The 23,076-nt window shown below is 42.6% G+C and overlaps 1 protein-coding gene across 2 annotated transcripts in view; it reads left to right on the top strand.

The window, feature by feature from the left end:
• Window positions 1-5,234: 5,234 nt before the first annotated feature.
• MYO1E (myosin IE) overlaps window positions 5,235-23,076 on the top strand; it is a 76,059-nt gene continuing 58,217 nt past the window's right edge. Inside the window, exons 1-2 of one of the 2 annotated variants that reach the window (XM_059858229.1) lie at window positions 5,235-5,540; window positions 6,941-6,955. In XM_059858229.1, coding sequence (XP_059714212.1) covers window positions 5,235-5,540; window positions 6,941-6,955 — 321 coding nt within the window. Of the gene's footprint in view, window positions 5,558-6,940; window positions 6,956-23,076 lie in introns of both variants that reach the window. The other variant, XM_059858228.1, reaches the window with a different exon arrangement.

A 23,076-nucleotide genomic window follows, 5' to 3' on the forward strand; every position in this document is an offset into this window, starting at 1 on the left:
GTCTGCTCTCACCAGGCTGAGCAAGCCCTGCATCCTCAGGGATCCAGCTCCCAACCATCTCACTGGCCTCTGCTGACCTTGCTCTAGTTTTCTGATGTACACAGCTGTGTTCCCTGACCTGGCAAATATCTAGACTAACTTCATGTCCCTGTGCAGTTTTTGTGCACCTGTCTACAGGTTTTTCCTTGCCCAGTGTTTTCTTGAGTATGTATGTCTGCACATTAGGGCTTGAAAGCAAATTGTTAGTTAAAGCAAATCAATTGAAGTTATTTTAAGTTAAAAAAATAACATTTGTACCTCCTACTGCAGTCTTGAAAATAACATTAAAATGTAGCCACGATCAGCTCTCAGCCTGCTTTCTCCCTCTGGCCCTTCTCTGGCAACAGTGGAGGCCAAGAGATAGGGACAGGGCATGTAAATTCTTGTCTGTTCTTACAGTCTTTCCAAGGCATCCACACCACCAGGATCTGAGGTGAATGGTCTTTGGTTTGACCCATACTGATGCTCTTTTCTTCTTGTGTTATCAGAGACAATTAATTTTTTGTACTTGTATCACTTTCTTGATGTTTCTAACTAAAGCAGTACTAAACTATTGTATTTTATATCATTACATCTTCAGTGTAATTCATACAGAACATAAAGATTTATTTTCTTAAAGGAAAGTTCATATCACAATCTTTTTATCAAGGCACAATGTCAAGAATATTAATTTATTCTGGAGTCTTCAACTGCCTCACTCATTAATTGAGCCCCATTTATCCAATCACAGAAGAACAGAACAGAGCAATTTAGGCTGGAAGGGATTTCAGAGGGCATATGGTGGTCCAACTCCCTGCTCAGAGCAAGGCTGATTTTGAGGCTGGATCAGGTTGCCCATCATAGCATACAGTTTTCATCTTAAAAGCTTGTGTAATGTTGAAAAAAATCTCCCTCTGAAGGGAAAAAAAAAAATTCCTTGTAATTTTGTTGTTGTGAATGTACGTGGCTCAGCTGCATTCAGTCACAGGAACACAGGAGGCAGAACTCCTCAGTTCCCACGTCTTTGTGGACTTCTTCCAGGTTTATACCAGCCCTGCAAATAACAGCATTATTCATACGTTTTGCTTTGCAGTCGGAGAAAAAATCAACTCCCTGAATTCTAAGTCTCTCTTACATCTGAGGCTTCTCTTAATCAGATCCAGAGTGAAAGAGCCACGTGCTGTTTTTCCTCAAAAAGCCTCAAACAAAGCAGTGGATGTAAAAGGGCTGGTGACTTTGTTGCTGTACTTTTTATTACAGTGGTGCTTCAGATGGACATGTTGAACACGTTAAGGGAATGTTTTCTGAACAGGAATGCTGCTCTCATTTGAGGCCAACAACAGAGAGGAAAGAAGAAATTTTATCAGGCACAGAGAGTTAAAGAAAGATACAATGATTATACTATTTTTCAACCTGTCCTAATCACTGATTTCATCACATCTTAAGTCATAAAATTCTGCCTTTGATTTATACATGCTATTTTGTTTCTCCCTCCCTATACTTCACAAGAAGAAATTGCTGAATCCATTTTTTATTTCCTGTAAGTAGAATTCTACATGCTCCAAGTGTAACTGAAGGTAGAGTGCAACCATCTGCATTTTAGAAGAAAATGTTACAATTCAGAAGTGTCTTTATTCTTTGGAAGGCAAATACAGGATAAAAAACTACACTAAATTTTCAAAGTTTTCTTGATCTAATGTAATTTGTTTTTCTATTACACAAGTCCTTCATCTTTGTAAGGAATACCAGATTATGTGGTTTTGGTAAGGGTATTAAGCCTTATTTTAATAGCTTTCAAGCATTAATTAAATTATTAATCAAATTATTCTGGTCCACAGAAGACAAATATGTGACTTAAAAAACTAATTTCAAATATAGGCTTTAAGTAAGAGTAAAGCACTAATGCCTTTTTTCCCCCTTTGCTGTCATTTTTAGCCAGTTAGAAAGCAGTAAGAGTAGTGTTTATTTCATTACAATTTCTAATCTTTTCCAGATTCCCTGACTTCTCATAAGAGTTATTTCTTTCTGAAGCCACAATAATGTTTTTAGAATAGAGAGCAAGGGAAAGCTTTATTCTGTGGCTTTTCCAGAGATAAAGACCTTGCTTTTTTTTCGGTCAGTTTAGTCTTTGCACAGTTTAGCACCAGGCTGATCCCTGTTTGGTGCTGGCACACAGTGTTGCTCAGGCAGTGGGTAGGTGGAAAGGCACGTGTGAGTTGCCAGCTGCACCATGTAGTCACTTCAGTGAGTGCTGAGCCTGGACCAACCTCTGCAATTCCCAAATGCTAAGCTAATAAATCTCCTGAGACACTGAGGTGAAGCTTGTCCTCAAATATTTCCCCAAAGCTTAGCACTAATGATCAATATCAGGAGAATCAAGCAGTGCAACTGTTTGCTGCTAGAAAATATCCTCAAAATAATTCTTGATGTTAGCACTTCTGTGCATGAGCTGTAGGTGTTACTAACCAGACAGACTGTCAGACAATACACACAGTGAAAAAAACTGATGGGACTTCTTGGCACAGGGAATTTTTCTTAAATCTTTTCAAGTTAGATCTTTGAAAGGTATCCTGTCCATACTAATGTTTTGACAGAAATGTCAGCATTTCTAAGTTTTGTGCATCATTTAAAAGTACAGGGGTTCCTCTGTAGATGCACAGTTTGTGCTGATTGGGAGTGGGGCTGTGGCCCAGCCTCATCCCCAGTGGGTACAGCTGTGAGCAGCAGGTGAGCAGCACTGCCAGCAATGAGCCATGGAGTGCCCAGGGGCACTGCCCAACCACCAAAGGGAGCAGAGGGCACACAGGTACAGTGCATCAACATGAGGGGTAGAAAAGGTTGGGCTAAAGAACAAGAAAGAGCAGATATTTGCTAAGTGATGTTCCTCTGTATGGGCAGGCTCCTGAAGCCTTCTGATGAGGTAAGGTGTTACTGTGTGTGGGTGAATGCTTAAAGCCTGCTGAAATGGCATGGAGATGCTCTGTGTATCATGGCTGGCTGAACTGTGGCATGTGCTGTGACATTCCTCTTTACTCTGCCAGAACTCCTCAATATGAAAGTGTTCTGCTTTTCTCAGGGATGAATTGTACATTCTGGGCTGGAGGAGCCAGGCATGCAGACCATTCAGGCACACCACCACTGACATTCAAGGGGAAATGCTTTCCCCTGCTTCTGAGCAAGGATGTTGAATAAGTATCATTCAGTTAATACAGGCAGCTTGGGAATTAGATGTTTATCCTTAAAATAAGCAGAATGTTTAAAAGCATGAAGAGAGTTTATTGTGAATTAGACTGTGCTTGGTCCACCCAGTGCTTGGCAAAGGTTCATGCAGATGCACAGCACTGGTTCTTTCAGCTCTGGAAATTTTGTTCAAAGTCATCTTGTAGTCCATGTAATGTAGATGGACTCATTCACACATAGCACACATTCATTTCAGTGAAGTCAGGACCAGTTTCTTGGTTAGCTGGCCAGTGGGGATGCACTTTTTAAGTATTCTTCCACAACCTCGGTTCTTGTTATTCATGACTTGTTATAAAGATGTTTCTATGTGTGTAAACACACATAAATATAAATATACATGTCTTGAGAAAATTAACCTGTATATTAAACAGACCCACATCCAAAGCAAATAGAAAAACCTACAAAACCTGTATTGATTTTCTATCTTCTGTTGGCCCAATATACATATACTCTCTGGATTCTTGCAAGACTGTTTTGACTGCTTTTTATCAGCCTCAATTGTATGTAACATTTATATGTTCAAATGAAATACTAGGCAAATTATTTTTGTTCTATTTCCATAAAACTGCTGTACTCACCTTCAGTAGAGAATCAAAGTGTGAAACTTATCTTCTGTGAAGTTCTGTGCACTATTAGCACTATCAGATATATTTTTGCTTTAATAGCTGTTGCAGGTCATATTTGCCACCCAGCTATTTTCTCAATGAAAATATTACCCAGCTCTCCGATCAATGTCAGCCAACATCCAAGCAATCCACTATGGAAATCCTAAACTTCACATGATCAGTAATTATAGAATACAAGCTCAGCTGAGCTGAGAAGTGTTTTGTTCATTCTTCAAAACCAAGGATGAAACATGCCCAAAGAACTGTTATGTTTCATCCAAACCACCAAAGGCTGTGGGACATGAGAGGGGGCAGGTAGTTGAAGTTTTGTCCCATTTCTGTGTTGTTCACATCAGGGTGGTTTGAGTTTGTAACACTTGATCAGCCATGTGTTTGTCTGCACCCCATCACACCTGTCCTGCAGTCACATCTGTGAGGACAAAGCCACCTGCTGAACAGCAGTGTCCTTCCTTGGCACTGGCAGATCTGGCTGCACAACCAGCACCTGGCTCGGAGCAGCCAGAGCAGTGTTCTCCTCCAAAAAGCCAGAAGGGAATCTGCTCATGCCTAATCTCTAAATTAGTGTGGACACAAGTCTTTGTTAATAAAAACAATGCAAATCAAATATGCATATTGTGTATAAACTACTCCATATTCTTTCCAATAACTGCCCTTCTTTTTAATCAGAAATAAACTAAATTCCAGTGATGAAACCCAGGATCTTTACCCATTATGAGTGGTTTTCAAAGTGGTTTGGAAGAAGTATTGACATATGACTCGGGGTCTGGCTGCTGTTATGATCGTTACATTATGTTGTTTCCATTTTATTAAGCCATATTCTGGCTTAGAAGTGGCATTAGAAACTCATTAGAGCAAACAGCAGGGCTTCGAGCCTGAGGTGAAATGTTTGTTAACAGGACTACAGCAGCCAGCTCCGGGCGGGTTTATTGGTTTGATCGCTCAGAAAGCGCAGCCCCTGAAGTTGTACCGGTTGTGTTCTGGTCAGAACGAGCTGAGAAACATGCAGATGCCGGCTGCCTGCCCGGGTTGTTTCGCGCCTGTGAGATGCCTGTGGGAATTGTTTCAGCATCCCCCCGGTGACAAGATGCATCGTACTTCCCAGTGTTTACAGGGACTAGCAGCACCTTAGTTCTGTGGGTACGCGGGAGGAAGGCAGCGCACGCAGCACGCTCGCGGGGGTCTGGCCGCCCCCGCCAGCTGAAGGCGGGTCAGCGCTGTGCGGCGGGAGCTTCTCCCTGCGCTCATCCCGGTGCTCATCCCGGAGCTCATCCCGGGGCGCTCCAGGAGCAGCGCCCAGCCGGGCCCTGGGCCGGAGCGCGCGAACGCCGCGCGCCGGGATTCCCTCAGGGAATGACGTCCCTGCGCGCGGCCATTGGCTGCGGCGCGGCGAGTTCTCCATTTATGGACACATCGCCGGCACGGGGCAGCCCTGGTGCCGGCTCCTCACCCCCTCCGGCCCTTACACTGCACTGCGCCGTTCGCCCGGCCCCGGCCCCGGCCCCGGCCCCTGCGCCGCGCCGCTCGGCCGGGCCGGCCCCGCCCCGCCGGGAGCTGCGCGCGCGGGGAGGGCGGAGCCGCTGCCCCCTCCCCTCCCCTCCGCCCGTCCCTCCGTCCCGGGGCGCCGGCGTGTCTGGGCAGAGCCGCGGGCAGCGCAGCGCCGAGGAGCAGCGATGGTGAGCGGAGAGCTCGACAGGGGGCCGAGCGGGGCGGGGGCAGCCGTGGCGACGCCGGGGCCCGCGGGGCAGCGGCGGGAGCGCGACTGTCGGGTCTCCTCGCGCGGTGCCGGGAAGGGGCCGCGGCAGCGCTCCGTGTCCCGCTCCTGGCCAGGGAGCGGTTGTGTAACAGCGCCGGCCTGTGGGAAGCCGGGCCATGCCAGGCACTTGGCGAAGGCCAGCGGCTGCCGGCCCTGCGGACCCGGGTCGGTGCCTTCACTCTCGTCCCGAACCCGCCCGTCCCATCGCGGGGCGCGGGCAGGGCCGGCGCCGCCCGTGGAGCGCGAGCCGCGGGTGCCGCCCTCTCCCGCCGCTTGTGTTCTGAAGGTTTTGGATGTTGATGTCCTCGGGTAGGAGGAATCCCGTGGCAGGGGGACGGGCGTAGTACAACAACAGGTGACGCCCCTGGATCAGAGGGCGCTGGCCGAGGGGTCGCGGCGGCAGAGTCGCAGCCCGGCCCCGCGGTGCCCGGCGCTGCCGCCGTGCCGGGGTCGCTCCGGTGCCCGTCCGGCCACGGGAGCGCTCGCTCAGGTGTGCCGCAGAGGCGGCTCCCGAACCCGGGAGCTGGCACCGCCGCTGCTGGGCTGTGCGCTCCTGGTTGTCATGAGGGGACGCGCTGTCAGGAAAAGATCTTCAGTGGTGGACTGAGGGAAAATTGAGGTTCGCAGGTGAACCTGCTTCGAATTTAGTAATTGCCTCCCGATGATTGATAATAGCTTTCATCCTGAAGTAATCCAGAGAACGATTATGTCTACCTGTTACACAAGAACTAAAAACAAGTAGTGAAGAATCCTAGGTGGTAATAAACTAGGCTAAAATCCATAACTTTTAAACAAGTAATTTACTTTAGAATTTACTCTGTTCTAAAGCAGAGTACTAAAGATCTGACTATTAAGATACTTGAAAAACTTTTGCAGTATTTTTGCTAAAGCTTAACTAAGGTTGTGATTTAAAGACTGGCCAGCCTAGTTCTTGTGTATTCAGAGCTTCACTCCCAATACCTTTTCAAGGATGCCTTTCTTATTGCCATTGCCTCTGCTTTGACTTCCTGAGACAAGTAAAGTTGTATCTGGTTACATTTATGTGGAGCGAGATCTTTGCTTTAAATCAAGCATTGCAGAAGTTAGGAAGCTAAAACTTCTCTTGAAGTCAGGGATAATGATAAGAACCAGCTCTTATAAACCTGGTTTTGGTAAGGAGCTTTGAATAAGATAGGTGATTGTGTTCCCTGGGGGTTGATTGTTTTGCCAGGTGATTCAGATCAACTCGTTAGCCTCAATCTTTGCTCCTCAAGTATCTGCTGTGTCACAGACACCTGTGGCACATATGGGCTAGCTGGCAGAGGCTGGGTCATTGCTTGCACTGCTGACATGTTAAATGGGGTTGGAAGTCTTTGTTGCAGGTGCTTCAGGTATGTCTGCCTGTTCCAGTAATACTTCGAGATCAGTCCGTTAGTTGATTTGCTGTGGGGTCCTTTCATTCCTTTTTTATGAAAAGTTTTAATCAACGTAGTTTCTGTAAATACACAAAGCTAACTGGCAGCATACTCTGTGAGATTTGCTTTATCAAAATAAGATGACTTTCTTCTACAATATACACTTTTTAAGGATGTATTCAGACAGTTATTCACCAGCTTTTAATTTAATACTGAAGTAGTTTTTCACTGTGATACCTCAAAATAATATGAATTGCATTTTTAGATGATTATTACAACAAAAATAGAAAATGTTTTTTAAAGTTCTGCTTTTTCAAATAATTTTTCTCAAACCATTGTTTGTTAGTAATTAGAAGGTAATATTTTGTAACTTAGTTGGCAGAAGGATTGCCTGGCAGGACTTAGAATGACTGCTGATGAACATGAATCATACTACTAATATCTTGAAACTTCATACTCATTCTCTGTGCTGTATAAAAAACTCATATTATTCCCCATATTTTTGTCTTAAGAATTTTGATATCTGGAGGGTGAAAGAAGCTGAATGTTACAAGTGTTTTGTGTTTTCTAGATCGAGTCTTTTCTGCCATATCTTCTTCACTGTAGACCTCAGAGTGACCCTTTCCTGTTCTGACAGGGTCCCCAGTGCAGGGTGCTGCGTTGCCACTGTCACCGGGTGCTCTTGGTGCTTCTGGGGCCATCTGACCGAGCAAAGCAGATCCCGGTGTCACTGCTCTGTCACTGGTGCCTCTGCCAGTCCCTGCCATGGTGCACTGCCCCACCCAGCTCAGCTGGCACCCTGCAAAGCTCTCTGCACTTAGCAACATGTCTGCTCCTTTGGGCTGGTTTATTTTTAATCCAGATCGATATCTGTGTCAGGTTGACAGGGTGGTTTCTGGAGGAGACCTGCCAGCATGGAATGGGTGAGCTGGTCCATGGTGTACATGGCAGTACAAGGTGGGAATGAGCGACAGAAGGGCAAAACTGTAGTAAAACTGACAAGACTAAGGAACATCTGGCAGCTCAAAATTTTTCTCTTGAAATCCATCCATTTTGTTGACTTTGTGTTTCAGTGTTTTAAATTCAAAATTAAAAAATCCTAAAAGCCTCTAACAGTTTAGCTGAAGCTTTTAAGTCTTCAAAAACTGGGTATTATGTCAGTGCCAAGTAGCCCCACTTCAGTGAAGGACTGTATCCATAATATTCAGGAAGCCTCATGGTGAAACTAAGCTGGAACTTGCTCGAAAGGGAAGCAGGAAAGTCAGCTGAGCTTTATGCTATGTTATGTTATATTGTGAGTTAGAACCTTCATGTCGTGGGGTACTTCATGGCGATGCACTGGAGGATCTGGAATTGGCTAGAGAATCTGTACCACATTACAAAAATTATCTTGGACCTTTCATTTCAAGTAGTTCTTTAGTCTTCAAGAGAGGTTGTTCCCCTGAGAACTGTCAGCTGGCTTTGACTCTTCTAAGCATAAAACTTTGAATGTCAATCAGCAAGTATGTTCTAAGGCATAAACTACTACTATATTTAGAAAATAAGCCAACCACAAAAATCAAATAAATGCTCCACCCCAACAACAACCCATCAGTGATCAACTTTGTCTGCTTCTGCATAATCTCTGTTCCAGAGAACTTCTGCTGAGGTTTTGTACCAATTTGTTGGGCAGAGAAGGGAAAGCTCCCAAGAGAAAGCAGGATCAGCAGTGTCTGGATTTGCTCACAAGTTATTGAGCAAGCCAGGGTTGTCTAATATACTTGTGTTTAAAAACCCAGTGTGTTTCTATGTTACCTTTAACCAGTATTTCAATAGTAAGCAATTTTCTGTAATACTGCAGTCAGTATGTGCCTTTTTTTCTGGGTGTACTTGGTGTCTTCTTGGTTCCATTTCTTCAGCAAGGATGGAAGGCTGATTTTTAAAAAGAAACATTTTTATAGCAGTTTGGCATCAGAAGAGGGCAGATGTTATAGCCCAGTCCCGCAAGAAGCTGAGGATGTCTTGATTCCATGTAGTGCCTATGAAAGTCTGCAGAAATGACTGACTGGATTAGCCTGAGGGGACTTGCTGGCCTTTAGGATTCAGTCGTGAAACAGTGAATGTGTGAGAGGAACTGGGACCTTATACTCTGTTAAGTCTTTTTTTTCTGCAGGGAAGTCACAGGCAAGCCAGTGACACTTCTGTATGTGAAGGGTGCTTTTCTGTCTGGTGCTGCAGACAGTAGCCTCAGCTCAAACCTTGCTTTCTGCCAAGTGTGGAGTACTAGGGAGGGTAACAGCATGTGCTTTGCGTTATGGCTAGAGGTGCATTAATGGAAAATCTTCCAGCTAGATGATGTTTCTTTCTGGCTTCTATATAAAATATACTAAAACACAGTAGTACTCGATGTGTTTTGTGTAGGCTTACATTGTGTGCATGCCTGGTTTTGTTTCTAGTTTAGACCTCTAGAATGATTATGGATATACTTTGTATGTTAGAATATTTTTCAGAAGACACTAATGTATGCAGAATGTTACTCAAATACAACTTTTGCAGCTGAAAACTGAACCTGTGATTGTGTATGTATATCTTAAGTAATTTTCTCATCTCTTTTGCCTTCCAGATATGTTTGTTTTCTGTTCTACATACATAACTAATTGTGAAGGAAATGAAGTGCAATGCTATTAGTAATTTAAACAAATTATTTTCAGCCACTTTTTCTTACCTTAAAGGAATAATATTCACCAGTCTCACTGCCTTGTTCTTAAGGCATTGCTGCATATGTGGCATGGGTGAAGTTAAAACGAGTTTTGTCATGGTTAGCACATGGAATGTTAAACTTTTATGAGTTCTCAGTAAAATCTTAGTAATGTTCCCATCTTAACATGGAAAGTATGCTACATTGCTCGAAACAGTAAAAAAGTTGTACATCTCTTTACAGAACTGTTATTAGCACCTTTTGTAATAATTTAAATTAATTTGACTTTATAAATATTCTCAGTATATTCTCTTCTCAGTTGTAGGAGTTAGTCTAAAAGTCTCATTGATCTAAATGGTCATGCCTTGCTCTATCCAAGGTATGTTATAAAGAATAAAAGTTTTGGTATTCCTAATTTCAGCTTAAGGAATATGAAATTCCTGCATGTTTGGATTTGTATTCTAATATAGTATGCATGTATACATTAATAATACTTATTTACAGGACATGTAAATAAACATCTTCAGAGTCCCAGAAGAATCCTTTGTATTAATAAAGCCTAATTTAGTTGCTGCACGTTGTGATGAGGAAGGGAGCAAAAAGGTGTTTTTTCCTCTTGGGCTCCCAGCTCTTACTTAGCTAGGCTAATCCTGGGAGTGAGTTTCCTGCAGTTACCTGAGGAGTTCTGACACAGATCATTGTAGTTCTGCTGATAGAGACCAGCCTGGGACTGGCCTGCAAGCTGTCAGGTTTTTGCTTACCCTTTGGTTCTGGTCATTGCCACAATAAATGGCTTATAGATGACAAATTCATCTGCTTTCCTTTTCAGTTTCGTAAAGCACTCTTGTAATGCAATCCTTCAGTCTGCTTTTTTTAGGAAGCTGCATTCCAGATCTTGGTGGTGTGTGGCTACTGAAAGGCATTAAGAACTGTGTTAGAAAGGGATTTTGCACCTAATTAACAAGGGTTTTGTTCTGGGAGTTAACCGTGCTGGACTAGAAGCAGTAAAATTGAAGCAGTTTTTGGAACTGGGAGGAGTGTGTATATGTGTGTGTTACAAAAATAAGGATTTGGAAAATATTTCAGTTCCTCTGCAAGCACAGAAATCCAGGCATGGGCTTTGGTAAGAAAGGGTTAGGGTTAGCTTGCATTACTGGTAGCTCTTTGTACTATCTAAACTCTCACCATGAATATGAGTAGGAAAGTTTACCTCAGCACAAAAGGCTAAACCTTTCAGGGAAAATTGTATAAAGGTTCTCTCACACATTTTCTCATCTGTTGGAGGCCATTCACTTTTTCACTGCCTATGGTCTGCCAAGGAGCTTTTCTGGCTGATGCTGGTCACCAGCAATTGACCAGCATTGTTTTCAGCTCTGACTGAAGTGGATTTTTGTACTGCCTTTGTATGGGGAAGTATTCCAGGTGTGTGGGGTGCCTGCTGCCTTTTGGAACTGCTGTAGTCAGAGGACTCTGTAGTGTGTTGTTTGGCTTTTATAATTTCTACTATGGCTGTAAAAGTGTTTGTAAACGTCAGAGAAATATGGCAGGAAGTAAACAGGAATTTTCTCTCTTCAGATGAGAACTGAGAGCTGTCTCTGAGGGCTTGATCAGACGTTCATCTCAGCCTCCAGTAGCACTCCTGGGGCAGCTTGAGTGTGAGGAACTGTAATTTAGTCAGACCTTCCTGGGCTGGATTCAGTCTTTCCCATCTCCTACTCCCTTCCCTACATTCCTGAGATGCCAGTTACTGTCCTGCCCAGGAAGTACAGTTGTTACTCCTCCTGACTCATCCTCATCTTCTAGCTTTCCTATCCTCCACCTACTGTTTTCCTCCCTCACTTCTTCAAAACTGTGACTACCCCCCGGGGATGCCAGGTGTGCAGTCAAGTCCTGGCAGTGCATGGGATCTCTTCTCTCTGCTTGACTGAGTCATTGCTGTGATCAGAAAAGGTGTCTTGGTCTACAGCTTTTCCACACACTGAACCTCACATGTGTTTTTTGCCCCTTCTGTTAAATATGCTTCATATAAATGTGTAAATGGCTTTGGGGTTTGATGGTGTCCTCTGCACAGGCAGGTACATCTAAACCCAAGATTCTGTAATGCTAACAGCCTAGAAAGAAGGGTGATCAAGATTTTTTTCCAAAGACACAGCAGCATTTAATTGATACTAAAACCACTCATGGATTGGGTTCATAAATTATAAAGTGTAATTTTTACGAAATTCTGAATTTAATTTTTTTTAGTTGAAACTGAAAATACTTTAAACAAAACAAATGTGAGAGCTGACAAGGAAAGCAGTGTTGGCAATTGGAGCCTGAGTCAGATCTATCAGAAGTGATGCCTATTGGGAAGTCGACTTAAAAGGTGCTTTTAAAGTACAAAGGCTGATCTATTAACATAACTTACTAAATGTGAACTTGAAAGTTAAAGCCAGATATTAGCAGATCTTGAGTATACTTCTGATCAACAGTGTCCTGGAAGTGTCAAAAGGATTATAAAAAAGTCTGGTGCTCTGCTCTGCTGTCATGTGTGTGATTTTTCAGCTGCCAGAAGTGTCTGGTGAAAGCCACTTCTGGCTTTCAGGGGATCAGTGCAATGGCTTTGGGATGGAGTGATGATAAATGTTTTTCTTTAGACTCCTTCAAAAAAAGGGGACATAAATAGTTTATGCAAAACCATGTGCCTCTAGAAGCTATTTTCATGCTTTTTTCAGCAATCTGAAGTCTAAATGAGAGGTTTTTGTTGGCATCCTTCAAAGAGGATTAGCAGTCTCGTAGTGACTTGCTGCACTTGTCCCTGTACAGGAAGTGTGGGGCTTTTTTTCTGTGCCAGCTCAGAACCGCTCACTGAATCACTGTCATCAGCTGAGCCTGACTCTGTAACCACTTCTTGGTCAGCCTTGTCTAATTTAAGTGTTGAAGTCATACTCAAGTCTGAACAATGCAGCCTGATACCCTCTAAAACCAGCAAAATGTTTTCAACAGCTTTAAAGTCTTTCCTGCTTGCGTCTTATAAAATGTGCTGCCTGGTGTTTGATCTTGCACCCTAGGACAGTCTTCTGTTTTCAGTCTGACATTCCACAACATTTGTGAGGCTTTAATTCTAGGCAGTTTACCAAGGCACACTGTTATCTTTTGCAGTGATTGATGTCTTTTCCTGTGCTTTGAGTTGGCTATTGCTAAGAGCAGAAATACAGAAAGATGGAAATTGGAACCTCTTGTTAGTAATATATTTGCAGTGCCAAGCGGTAGTCAAGAACTTGTCTCATCTTGTTTTGTTTTGGTTTTTTTTTCCTGCCTTGAAGGATACAAGTCTGCACAAATGCCTAAGTGCTTCCAAATCTGCTTTTGCAATAACTTCCAACCCTGTGTTCTTCACAGCTTTGTGACGAAGTGTGCAGATGCAAAGTGTGCTTAATGCTGCCAGCACATTTGGAGTCCCTGGTGCTGTGAGCCCTGGGCTCCTTGATAGCTCATTTGGTGTGGAAGTACTGCTGCTCTGAGGGGGAGCAGGAGCATTCTGAGGGCAAAAGTTTACCTGGATATTGTAAACATCTTTGAGCTGTTGTGCTGCTTCTGACACACGCTGGCACGTTCACCTCCTGATTGCTTGGGTTTTGGACTTGCTGCAGGTGTTTTCATGTATGAAGCAGAAAATACTTCTTGCTAATGTGAGGCATATTGAAGGGGAACTTTTGTTAAACCTAATCTTAAAAGCTACTTCGTGGGACTCAAAAGCAAGTGCATACTTTTAAGTATTTGTTTATTCTTTTAGTATTTGAGGAGCATTTGATTTGTCCATTTATTAATTCTGAAAGAATTTATTTTCCTGTACTGATACCCACCTGTATTCAGTACATACCTAAAGAAAGAGAAATGTGCAAAAGTATTTATAACAGTAACTGAAAAGAATCATACTAGAGATGAATTAAATGGGGAATTAAAAATGTGGTTAGATTCATTCCAGAAAGGATATAAAGCTACAAACCCACCCATTCTTGCTTTCAGAGCATAGAGGTATAACCTGTCTACATATTCTGAATTAGTAGGTAAATCTGTGGTATCTTCTGGTAAGGCAAAAGAAATATGGATTTTGCATAATTATTTCTGCTGTCTAGCTAAATATAGATTGTTTTTGAAGGAATCAGTGACAGGATGCAATCATCTAGGAAAAAATAATTAGTCATGGGAATCCATAGTTATATTAGACCCTTTTATCATACTTCTGTATTTTTTTGTTGACTCTTGATAGTGCAATTTTTATGAGAGCAAGTTAAATTAATGCACTACTCCTGTCAGGAAACTTCTGATATCTTTCTTACCATAATTTGAATTAAAAATTTGGCTACAATGAAAGGTGATATATTACTAAGCATGATTTGTTACATGTAGCTTCTGTACCATGAAATATTCTACTTCACTTGTAAACTTGATTAGTTCCTGAATTCTGAATTGGCTGAATCCAAGAAAACAAATATTTTACTTGGCCAATTAAAATACAGTACATCCACTAAGAACAGAACTTCAGCTGGATTTATTTTCTCCACTTAAAAACTGTGCCTTACTTGCAGTCACGTTTCCAGGACTTGATGCTGTCTTGTTGGTAGTCTCCAAAGCCTTTTTCAGTGCTTCCCCTCAAGTATACACTGGGAACTGCTATATTGGTTAGTAATTGCTAGGTTCAGCAAACCAAAGTTTCCTACAAAAACATTCTGGTCTTTGCAGTGGAAAAGCAAAAATAGCTTCTCAGAGTAGGGCAATTTGGATGTGTTCAGTTTTTGAGGGGATCCTTGCTGTTTCTTGTGTATCCTGCAGGACTTGAGTAGACTGAAGATGCCTTTTTGGAATTGATTGGCCCTGGTGGAGTGGGAAGCATGAGCCTCCTGCTATGGAGGAGCAGAGTAAACCTGCTGAAAAATCTATTGCAGAAGAGCTAAAAATGCCTAATTCTATCCTGAGCTGTACCCAGACTGTTGGCCATTGTTTGCTCTGCTGTAGCTGTTGGCTTTGCAAGCCTCTCTTCCAGCTTTTTCCTGGGGTAGCTGGGAGTTCTAATCCCAGCTGTCTGCAGCCACCTTTGCTGGTGCACTGGTGGCACTGGCACACAGTGCTGCTGTGAGGAGGGATGTTCTCCCAGCTGAGCTGGGTCTCAGCAGCCCTTGGGCATTTAGTGGCCAGTGCTTGCAATGGCTGAGGGCAAAGTCCTAGCAGGACCAGTGGTCAGTGCCCTGTCAGGAGCCAGAGACTGTGTTGGTGTTCCTCATTATAGGAAGAGACTGCCAGCAAATAGAGGTTGGAGTAACTTCTACAGACTGTGCTGTTTGGTATGGTTTTTAAAGAAGGATTAGACTTGACCCAGGGAAAAAAGTGAACTGGAATGTTTTGTAACAAATCCCGTTATGAGATCCTGTTATGCCTCTATGTATGTCTGTAGAGGTCTGAGCTGAGGTCCATTTGAAGCAGAGCTCCATTTGAAGCAGAATTGGGAGTGGGCAGAATGACTTCATTGTAGGAGAGGCCACTGCTTTTGTTGTTTTTCTGTGCTTTAGTTGTTTTTTGTCTCAGCATTGAGTTGCAACCACAGAGTTCAAAGCATGAACTGTTTTTGGATGAGAAGGAAGGCAGGGATAGGCCTTCACCAGAGCAAGTCAAGTCAGAAGTGTACCTACAAAGGAAAGAGGACTTGGCAGTACCTGAGTATCCAGTGTCTGAAACTTGAGATAATGTTGAGTACCTGTTTCTAATGACTGAGCCTGGTTTCTTAAACAGCTTAGAGGTTTATCTACAATCGTCACTCTTGTCTCAGCATTCTGTAAAATATATCTGCATAGCAGTAAAGGACTAGATTCAGTGTATTGGAGAAAATAGGAATTTGCCCAACTTGATACTTGCTTTAAATAACAAATCAGCATATATTTTGATATGTGGTCAGCAAAACTTAGATTTGTTAAAACTGAAATGGCTTCTGTTGTGATTTTAAAAAGTATATACAATAAAGGAGATTAATCTGATGTAGCTTGAAGCTGTCTTCAGGCACGCAGAATATGTGTTCTCTTACAGCCTCCAGTGACTTTGACCTCAGTCTCAGGAATATGTAATAAAGTGTGAGGCTACAAAGAGTTGAACTTCAGTAGCACAGAGAGAATGGATTAATTATTTCCCATAGATAGGACTATTGGTAACTGGGAGTTCTAATGTTGAGAGGAATGCTTGGTTTGTCAGTTACCCAGCTGACTGCTACAGGAGTCATAACTGTTGTTCCCATGAGTACTGTTTGTTAAAGCTTTTCTAGTGGTAATAGGAATTCTGGTTCCAGGGTTCTTAATGCCTGAAATACCAGCACACCCAGTCCACAGAGACCTGATCTCAATATACAGAGTAAGTTCATGACCAGCAGTGGTTTCTTCCTGTCGTTTGTGTTTTTATTCTTGGTACATTCTAGGAGCACTTGAGAGGAAGTGGGGCAGTGGCTACTTATTCCCATATTTGGAATTGTTCTAGACAGAATGGACATCCTAGAGGAGAGAGGTGATACAGTGTTCCTGGACATCTAACCTGCCTCCAACCATGGCTTAATCCTGGCTGAGTCACAGGGGTCCATTTCTTTGTGGCTGTGCACGGTGCAGTTTCTGCCTGGAGTTACAGTGATGGTTGGTGGCACTGGTGGGGTCCCTTAACAGAGGTGGGCCTGACTCTTCACAGTACCAAAAGCTTGTATTTACATGGTTGCAAATCTTTGTTCTCCAGTGGAGCTTCCATTGGTCTACACCTTAGCAGTGGTGTATTTTGTGTTGTAAAGAGTTGGAATTGGTGCTACTGAGTACTTTAGTGAAATGAACACTTAAGTATTTAGCTGTGGAAAAGGAAACAATATTTAGACTATCAACTTACTTGCATCTCCTAACTTTCTCCTTGGTATTTTTCCTGAGACTTTTACTGGAAAGGGTTCATGTCTTCTGTACAGATTGAGGGGTGAGGAGGGAACCCCAAGCCCTAAATCTGCTTTCTTAAATAGTAACTATTAAAGCTATATTGGGAAAGAAGCAAATACAATACATTTCAGAAAAGCATTTCAATCACTGACAGGGTAGGCACTGCTTCGTGCTGGAATAGCTGGCTACCTTATCTGCTTCCATGCAATTCACCAGTAAAAAGACAAACTAAGGACTACAGAAATTTATCTGCATTTTATTAGTCCTGAGATTGACTTTTTCTTGTTCTTAATTATGGCAATCCATATTTGAACTGAGACTAAATATGTTCAACTGCATTTGTCAAAATGGCTAAAATTAATCCTTTATGGACACAGTCTTGACAGAACTAAAAACCTCCAGTTCTGAATAAGAAAGGAATGTCTGAAAACAATCCAGAAGACTAGAGCCTAATACAGAGTTTAAAATCCCTGTTTCAGTGCCACAGGATAAGTTTATAGACTTGAACAACTGGTTTTTTTCCCAGAGCTGAGCATTTCTTTTGGGGAGAGGAATTTAAGAGCTGTTTATTCTGAAAAGAGGCTTAACGTGTGAAAGCTGACAAGTGCTGAAGCAAGTCTGTTTGGGCTGTACTGGCAGTACAGGCTGTACCCTTAGAGTATGGGCAGGTACTTCATAAACCACTGAGGATGCTCTGATGGATGTTCCCAAGGTGGTAGTTTGTAATGGAGGAGTGTGTTGTTACCACAGTTAATGAATTAGTCATGAAGAGCTATTAGCCTGACACACCTCGAGAGTGTTCACCTACTGAAATCAGGCTTTCTTTTGTTCAGGTCATTTCTTAATGCTACAGCAGGCTGAGGTGTTTTTGCACCTGAGGCCATTAGGTGACTTTTTTACTGGACTTGTCCCATCTGTGGGTCTATTCTGAGACCAGAATACATTTAAAATGCAGCAGTCAACAAGCTTTACCCTGCAGCTCTGCGGGGCGGGGGGACTTATCTGAGTGTGGCTGGAGTCCAGTCTGGGACTGGGAGGGACAAAGCAAGCAAAACTGGTCCTGTCAGTTTGACTGTGACCCACCTACTGTGGTTTGTACTGGGTCTCTGATACTCAAAAATGGTTAAATAGCTCTTAACTGGGTGGGCTGGGGAGGAGACTTCAGTCAAAAACCAAACGACTGTTCTAGAAGCACTTAAGGTGCTGGGGAGTTCTTCCTAGTCTGCACTTCAAAATATGTAGGTGGAGAGTCAGTAATTGTGATGTTAACTACCTGTGGTGAGGTAGCTGTGGTCATTCATTTTGCATCTGATGCAGACAGTATATAGGGAGAATATACATTTTATTTCAAGGTTATTTTGCCTGGTAACTACACTGACACCTTAGAAGTCAAGGTTGTTATGGTGTTTGTTTTGGACTGTTTTTTTTTCCTGCAAGCCTTTGAAAATATTTTATCATCCTGCTCTTTACAGGTGTGGAGTAGTTGGTTAACTGTAAAATACTAATCCTGTTGCTGTTTGCTCATTGATAGTGCAGGTGTACAAACAGGAAAAGAAAAAAACAAAGGGGAAATTAATATCATCTGATTGCTAAAACAAAGAAGCTCAAATTTAGTAGCTAAAATTATGTTCAGGCTGGTAACAGGATACAGTGAACAATGAAACTACATTCTGTAGCTAATTGTGTCCTTTTAGGGTTTGTTTTGGAATTGTACTTGGCCAACTGAAACTCTTCAGGGGAGTAAAGTCAACCTCATTTAAATGAACCAACCTACTTATTTTGCATCACACCTCAATGAGATGCCTAAGCTCTCATTTTTCTTTCTTTGTATTTTTGAAGACTTTGGAATATATTCAAGAAATAAAACTAAGAAATAAATATAGTTTTGGTTTTTTTAAGGTGGTGTTTTAAATCAGGACAGGTCAGGACACTATTAGAACTGGCAGGTGGGAGGAGTACTTTTCTGTTGTTCTATCCATTTACTACTAGAGCTGTAGTAAAACATACAGTTTTGCCTCCTTATTCCAGTTCTGCCTTCCAGTCTCTAGTGTGACAATGTGGGAGAACCTCCCCAAGTACCAAAGCTGTGCAGAGCCTTTGTGGTCTCTCTGTGGGTGTTCTCGTGCCATTTTAATAAGGATGGAGTGGGGAATATGTCTGAGGCATATCCCTGACAGCTGCCATGGACTGTTGTGGAGCTCTTCTAGGAGCCTGAATTACCTATAGGGTGAGAGAGGGCTAGAATGCTCTGCTGGTTTTGGCAGATGATACATGCAGACTATGTTGTGCCCCCTGTGAGGGAAATGTCACTTGGTCCACAGTAGGCTGAGTGACAGAACTTTCTTAAACATGACAGAGAATAAAGGAAATAAATCTTAGAGGGAATGGTGGAGTGGTGTGGGCTGGCAAGATGGTGGGAGCGTAGTCTGGTCCAGGCAAGCTGCTTCCAATTTCCATGTGAAGTTCTGCTCCTTCAGCTCTACCTTAGTAGTGCTCTTTCCATCTGTTTATAAGCCTTTAATATTGCTGATGGAATTGGTTCAGTCTGACACCTTCTCTGATTTTAACCTCCTATAGGAAATGTGCTCTTACCCACAGATCAGCAATGTGGCTTTGAAATACCTGCCTGAATCTGGTCTTAGCTCTCACCTTCTACAGCTGCCTTTCTCATGCTTTCCCTTCTCTAACTCTCAGCAAGCCTTTGCAGGGGTCTTTGTCTTCAGCTGCAAATGCCAAAGGACATGCTCTGTTTCATTACAAACTTTCAGGGTGATTTTGGGGGTTTATCCCTTAAATGTTATCTGTAATGATGTAATGTGATGTCTAAGTTATGCTTTTACTAGTAGTTCTAAACTGGTTTAGGCTTGCTCAGGCAATGGTGTGTGTAAACATTGGATCATTTTTCTGGTCCTTTTTAAAGTGCAGATTTTCCTGGCAGTACGTACTACAGGGAAACTTGCAATGAAATATGTTGTATCAGGGCAAAGAAGTTCTATTTTGTACTTTGCAGTAAGGTCATGGAGATGAAAATGCATGTACAGATGTACATTTGTAATTCATGAACATGGTTATGTGAGTGTCATTACCTCAATGCCTGTATATGAAACAAGTGACTTTAGCAGTAGATTACAAATATTTTTTATCTTTGTAGTAGTCCTTACCACTACTGCTGTCGAGTGTTGGACAATTTTTCAATGTGCAATAAAAGATATCAATAATTGGTTCATTAGCACTAAATAGGCAGAACATCCTTGAGGATAGATCTCTGGTTGGAATCTGTGGAATAGCTGGTGTTAGGTATTGCCTGTAGCCCTCAGACCACAAGTGTGTGTTAGAAGATACAGGAAAGCCTTTCTGTCATGCAGGCTGTCACTGAATGATTTAAAATGTAGAGCATTTTTGAACCTGCTGTCAACACTATCTAGAAGCAATACAGCTGCCTTACAACTGGACTCAACTTTCACTTGCAAAATGTGGCACCTTTTTTCACCACAAATAACCAAAACCTCTGACACTTTATTTGCTAGGTTTTGTCCCTTTTGATAGCCCTTCTGCTAAAACTGGCAATTACTGACTTACCCATGACTAAATTACTGCTGTTGTTCTCTAGAAATCGGGGCTTTACCTGGTGCTCTTCCATGCAAGTGGTATGTAAATCAACCCTTGCTAAACATTGAGATTTGACAGGAGCAAATTGCAAAGCAAGATAGCTGCAGGCTGCCTCCTGTTCTTCTTGCTGTGTTTTAGCAGGAAAAAAATTATTCTGGCAGCCAGACATTGCACAAGGAGAATGCAGAAGCACATCTGCTTATCTAATAGTCTGATTCTTTAATCTACAGATTTTAAGAGATGCTTTCATTAACTGGATGAGACATGCTTAGCTGCATAACATAGTTGTTCAAATTAATGTTTTGTAGGGGAAAGAAAAAGGCACAGGCAGATGGCCGGGATGGTTGAAGATCATCACACACATGCTCGATGTGTGATGTATTTTCTCACTATATGATACATAGAACTGTATGTGTTTTGCAGAAAACAAGCTTTTCTCACTGATGTGCTCAGGTTTATTTGAAGTATGCTGATTACCCTGGATGTGTGTACAGACTGGAGAGTGAGAGGCTGGAGATGAGCCCCATGGAGAAAGGGCCCTGGGGTCCTCGTTGATAGTGAGTCAGACATGGGGGCAACCACAGGGCCAGGTGTGTCCTGGGGGCATCAGGCCCAGCATCAGCAGATAGACAAGGGGGGGGAATTGTCCTGCTCTGCTCTGCATTGGGGCAGCCTCACCTCCAGTGCTGGGGGCAGTTCTGGGCACCACAATATCAAGCTGTTTGTGTCCAAAGCAGGGCATGAAGATGCTGAGGGGCAGCTGAGGGCACTGGGTCTGTTCAAGCTGGAGTAGACTGAGGGGAACCTCACTGCAGGTACAGACTCCTTGGGAGGGGAAGAGGAGGGGCAGGCACTGATCTCTCTGCTCTTGTGACCAGTGACAGAGCCTGAGGGAATGGCCTGAAGTTGGGTCAAGGGTGGTCTAGTTTGGACATTGGGGAAAGGTTCTTCACCCAGAGGGTGGTTGGGCACTGGAACAGGCTCCCAGGGCACCTGTCACAGCACCAGCCTGAGAGAGTTCCAGGAGTTTGATCAACACTCTGAGGCACATGGTGGGATTCTTGAGAATGTGCTATTCATGGAGGTGGACTTTTGTGGATCCCTTCTAACTCAGGATATTCTATGATTCTATGGCTTTAGCAGAGGTTTTGAGAATGGGAATTAGACTCCCAAATCTGTGTTGCTAAATGACCAACCTCAGAGCTTCAAATCCCTGATTTACCAAAAGGGCTAAAGCATTCCTTGTGTGCCTTCACTCCCTTTTCCAGCCCATGCCTTAAGTCCTGTAGGGCATGGTGCCCTCAGGTGCCCTCGGTGAGCCTCACTCACCAACAGTGCTGCTACCCTGGCAGGATGGAAGCATAGGAGATGATGTGGCTGTGAACTGTGAGCTTTTGCTAACTTCACTCCTGCTTGGCAGCTGCCTCTGAATGCTTCACTAATGTGTTAAAATGTGAGAAATGCAATCCAAAACCAAACAGACTTTCAGTAAGGTCAACTGAAATGAAAATAATAGACATTTGAAGTATTAGAATAAGGTGTTACAGTACTGCATATAAAAACTTAATAGGAAACTGTGAAGTGGAGTTATTCATCTACCTATTAAAAAGCCAGACTAGATGAGGCATTCCAGTGCACAGAGGGTTTGGGTTATGTTTCTGCATTTAAGTGCAACAGGACCTACAGTAGGGGTTATTTTGTATTGCTTGTAAACAATTTACAAATTTTAATAAAGAACAGTTCCTTCCACTGTGTTCTTTTTTATTTTGAAAAAATGTAAAAAGAAAACCCTGAGGTTTTCCTTAACATAGGTGATTCTGATAGCTTTCATTAATTGAGTTATTTACAAGGAGTGAGTTTGAAATACTAAAAATTGTATTCTCCATGCCAGCATAGCAAAGACTCACAGATTGGTTTAGCTGCTGGCAGCCTTGATACCTTGCTTGTTTAAAAAAAAAATCTGGGTTGGGAGTTCCTCTGGTATTGTTGGATTTGGACTTAGTGGACTTAGTTTTGTTGATACTCTTTTGTCTGTGTTTGTGTAAAGTTATCTTGGAAGATATTTGAAGATCCAGCTCTATAAGGAGTGGAACAAATTGCCCTTCATTTCAGTGGGACAGATGAGATGGAATCTCTAGCCTAGGGTTTCAGTTAGTATCTGAAATGTGCAGATAAGGAGGAAAACATAAGATGTGTGGATTGTGTCCTTTTTTTTTAATATTTACTTTTTTAAAAGGACACTATCCTTAAAAACAGGCTGCCTCAAAATTGTCTTTCTGTGCAGTCCTGCAACTGATAGTTGGCCTAAACACTTTTTGCAGAAGCAAATGGTTTTCTTCTCAACAAAACCTTACTAGGCATAAATAAAACTGGCAAGTTATTACAGATACCTGGATATTTCACGATTCTTTGTTCTTCTTTGTGTGTTCATAAGTAGAATAATTTTGATTTTGAAAGCCTCAATGAGTTTCAGTATTTTAGGTGTTGAATAATTCATTATGAACTTTGTTTACACACTGTTTATGTCCCAAAGAACCTCAAGCAACTTATTAAAAAAAAAAGACTTTACCACATTCCTTTATTCAGAATTATCCTCTGGTTAATTACGTTTGGCAAAACCTAAGCTATGTTTATGTAGAGACTGGTACTCTGCTGAGCCTCAGTGAGGGATGCCTGAATCCAAGTCAGGACTGGGAGCTGCCTGTTCTGGATCATGCTAGGGAACCCCTGAGCCCTGCATACCCAGTGCTGCAGAAACCAAAGGCCAGCTGAGACAGGAATGAATAATGCTCACAGGTAAAAGGGACAAACCTGGGCAGCTGGGTGG

The sequence above is a fragment of the Haemorhous mexicanus genome, chromosome 13 (genome assembly GCF_027477595.1).
Source record: "Haemorhous mexicanus isolate bHaeMex1 chromosome 13, bHaeMex1.pri, whole genome shotgun sequence".
Taxonomy (NCBI): Eukaryota; Metazoa; Chordata; class Aves; order Passeriformes; family Fringillidae; genus Haemorhous; species Haemorhous mexicanus.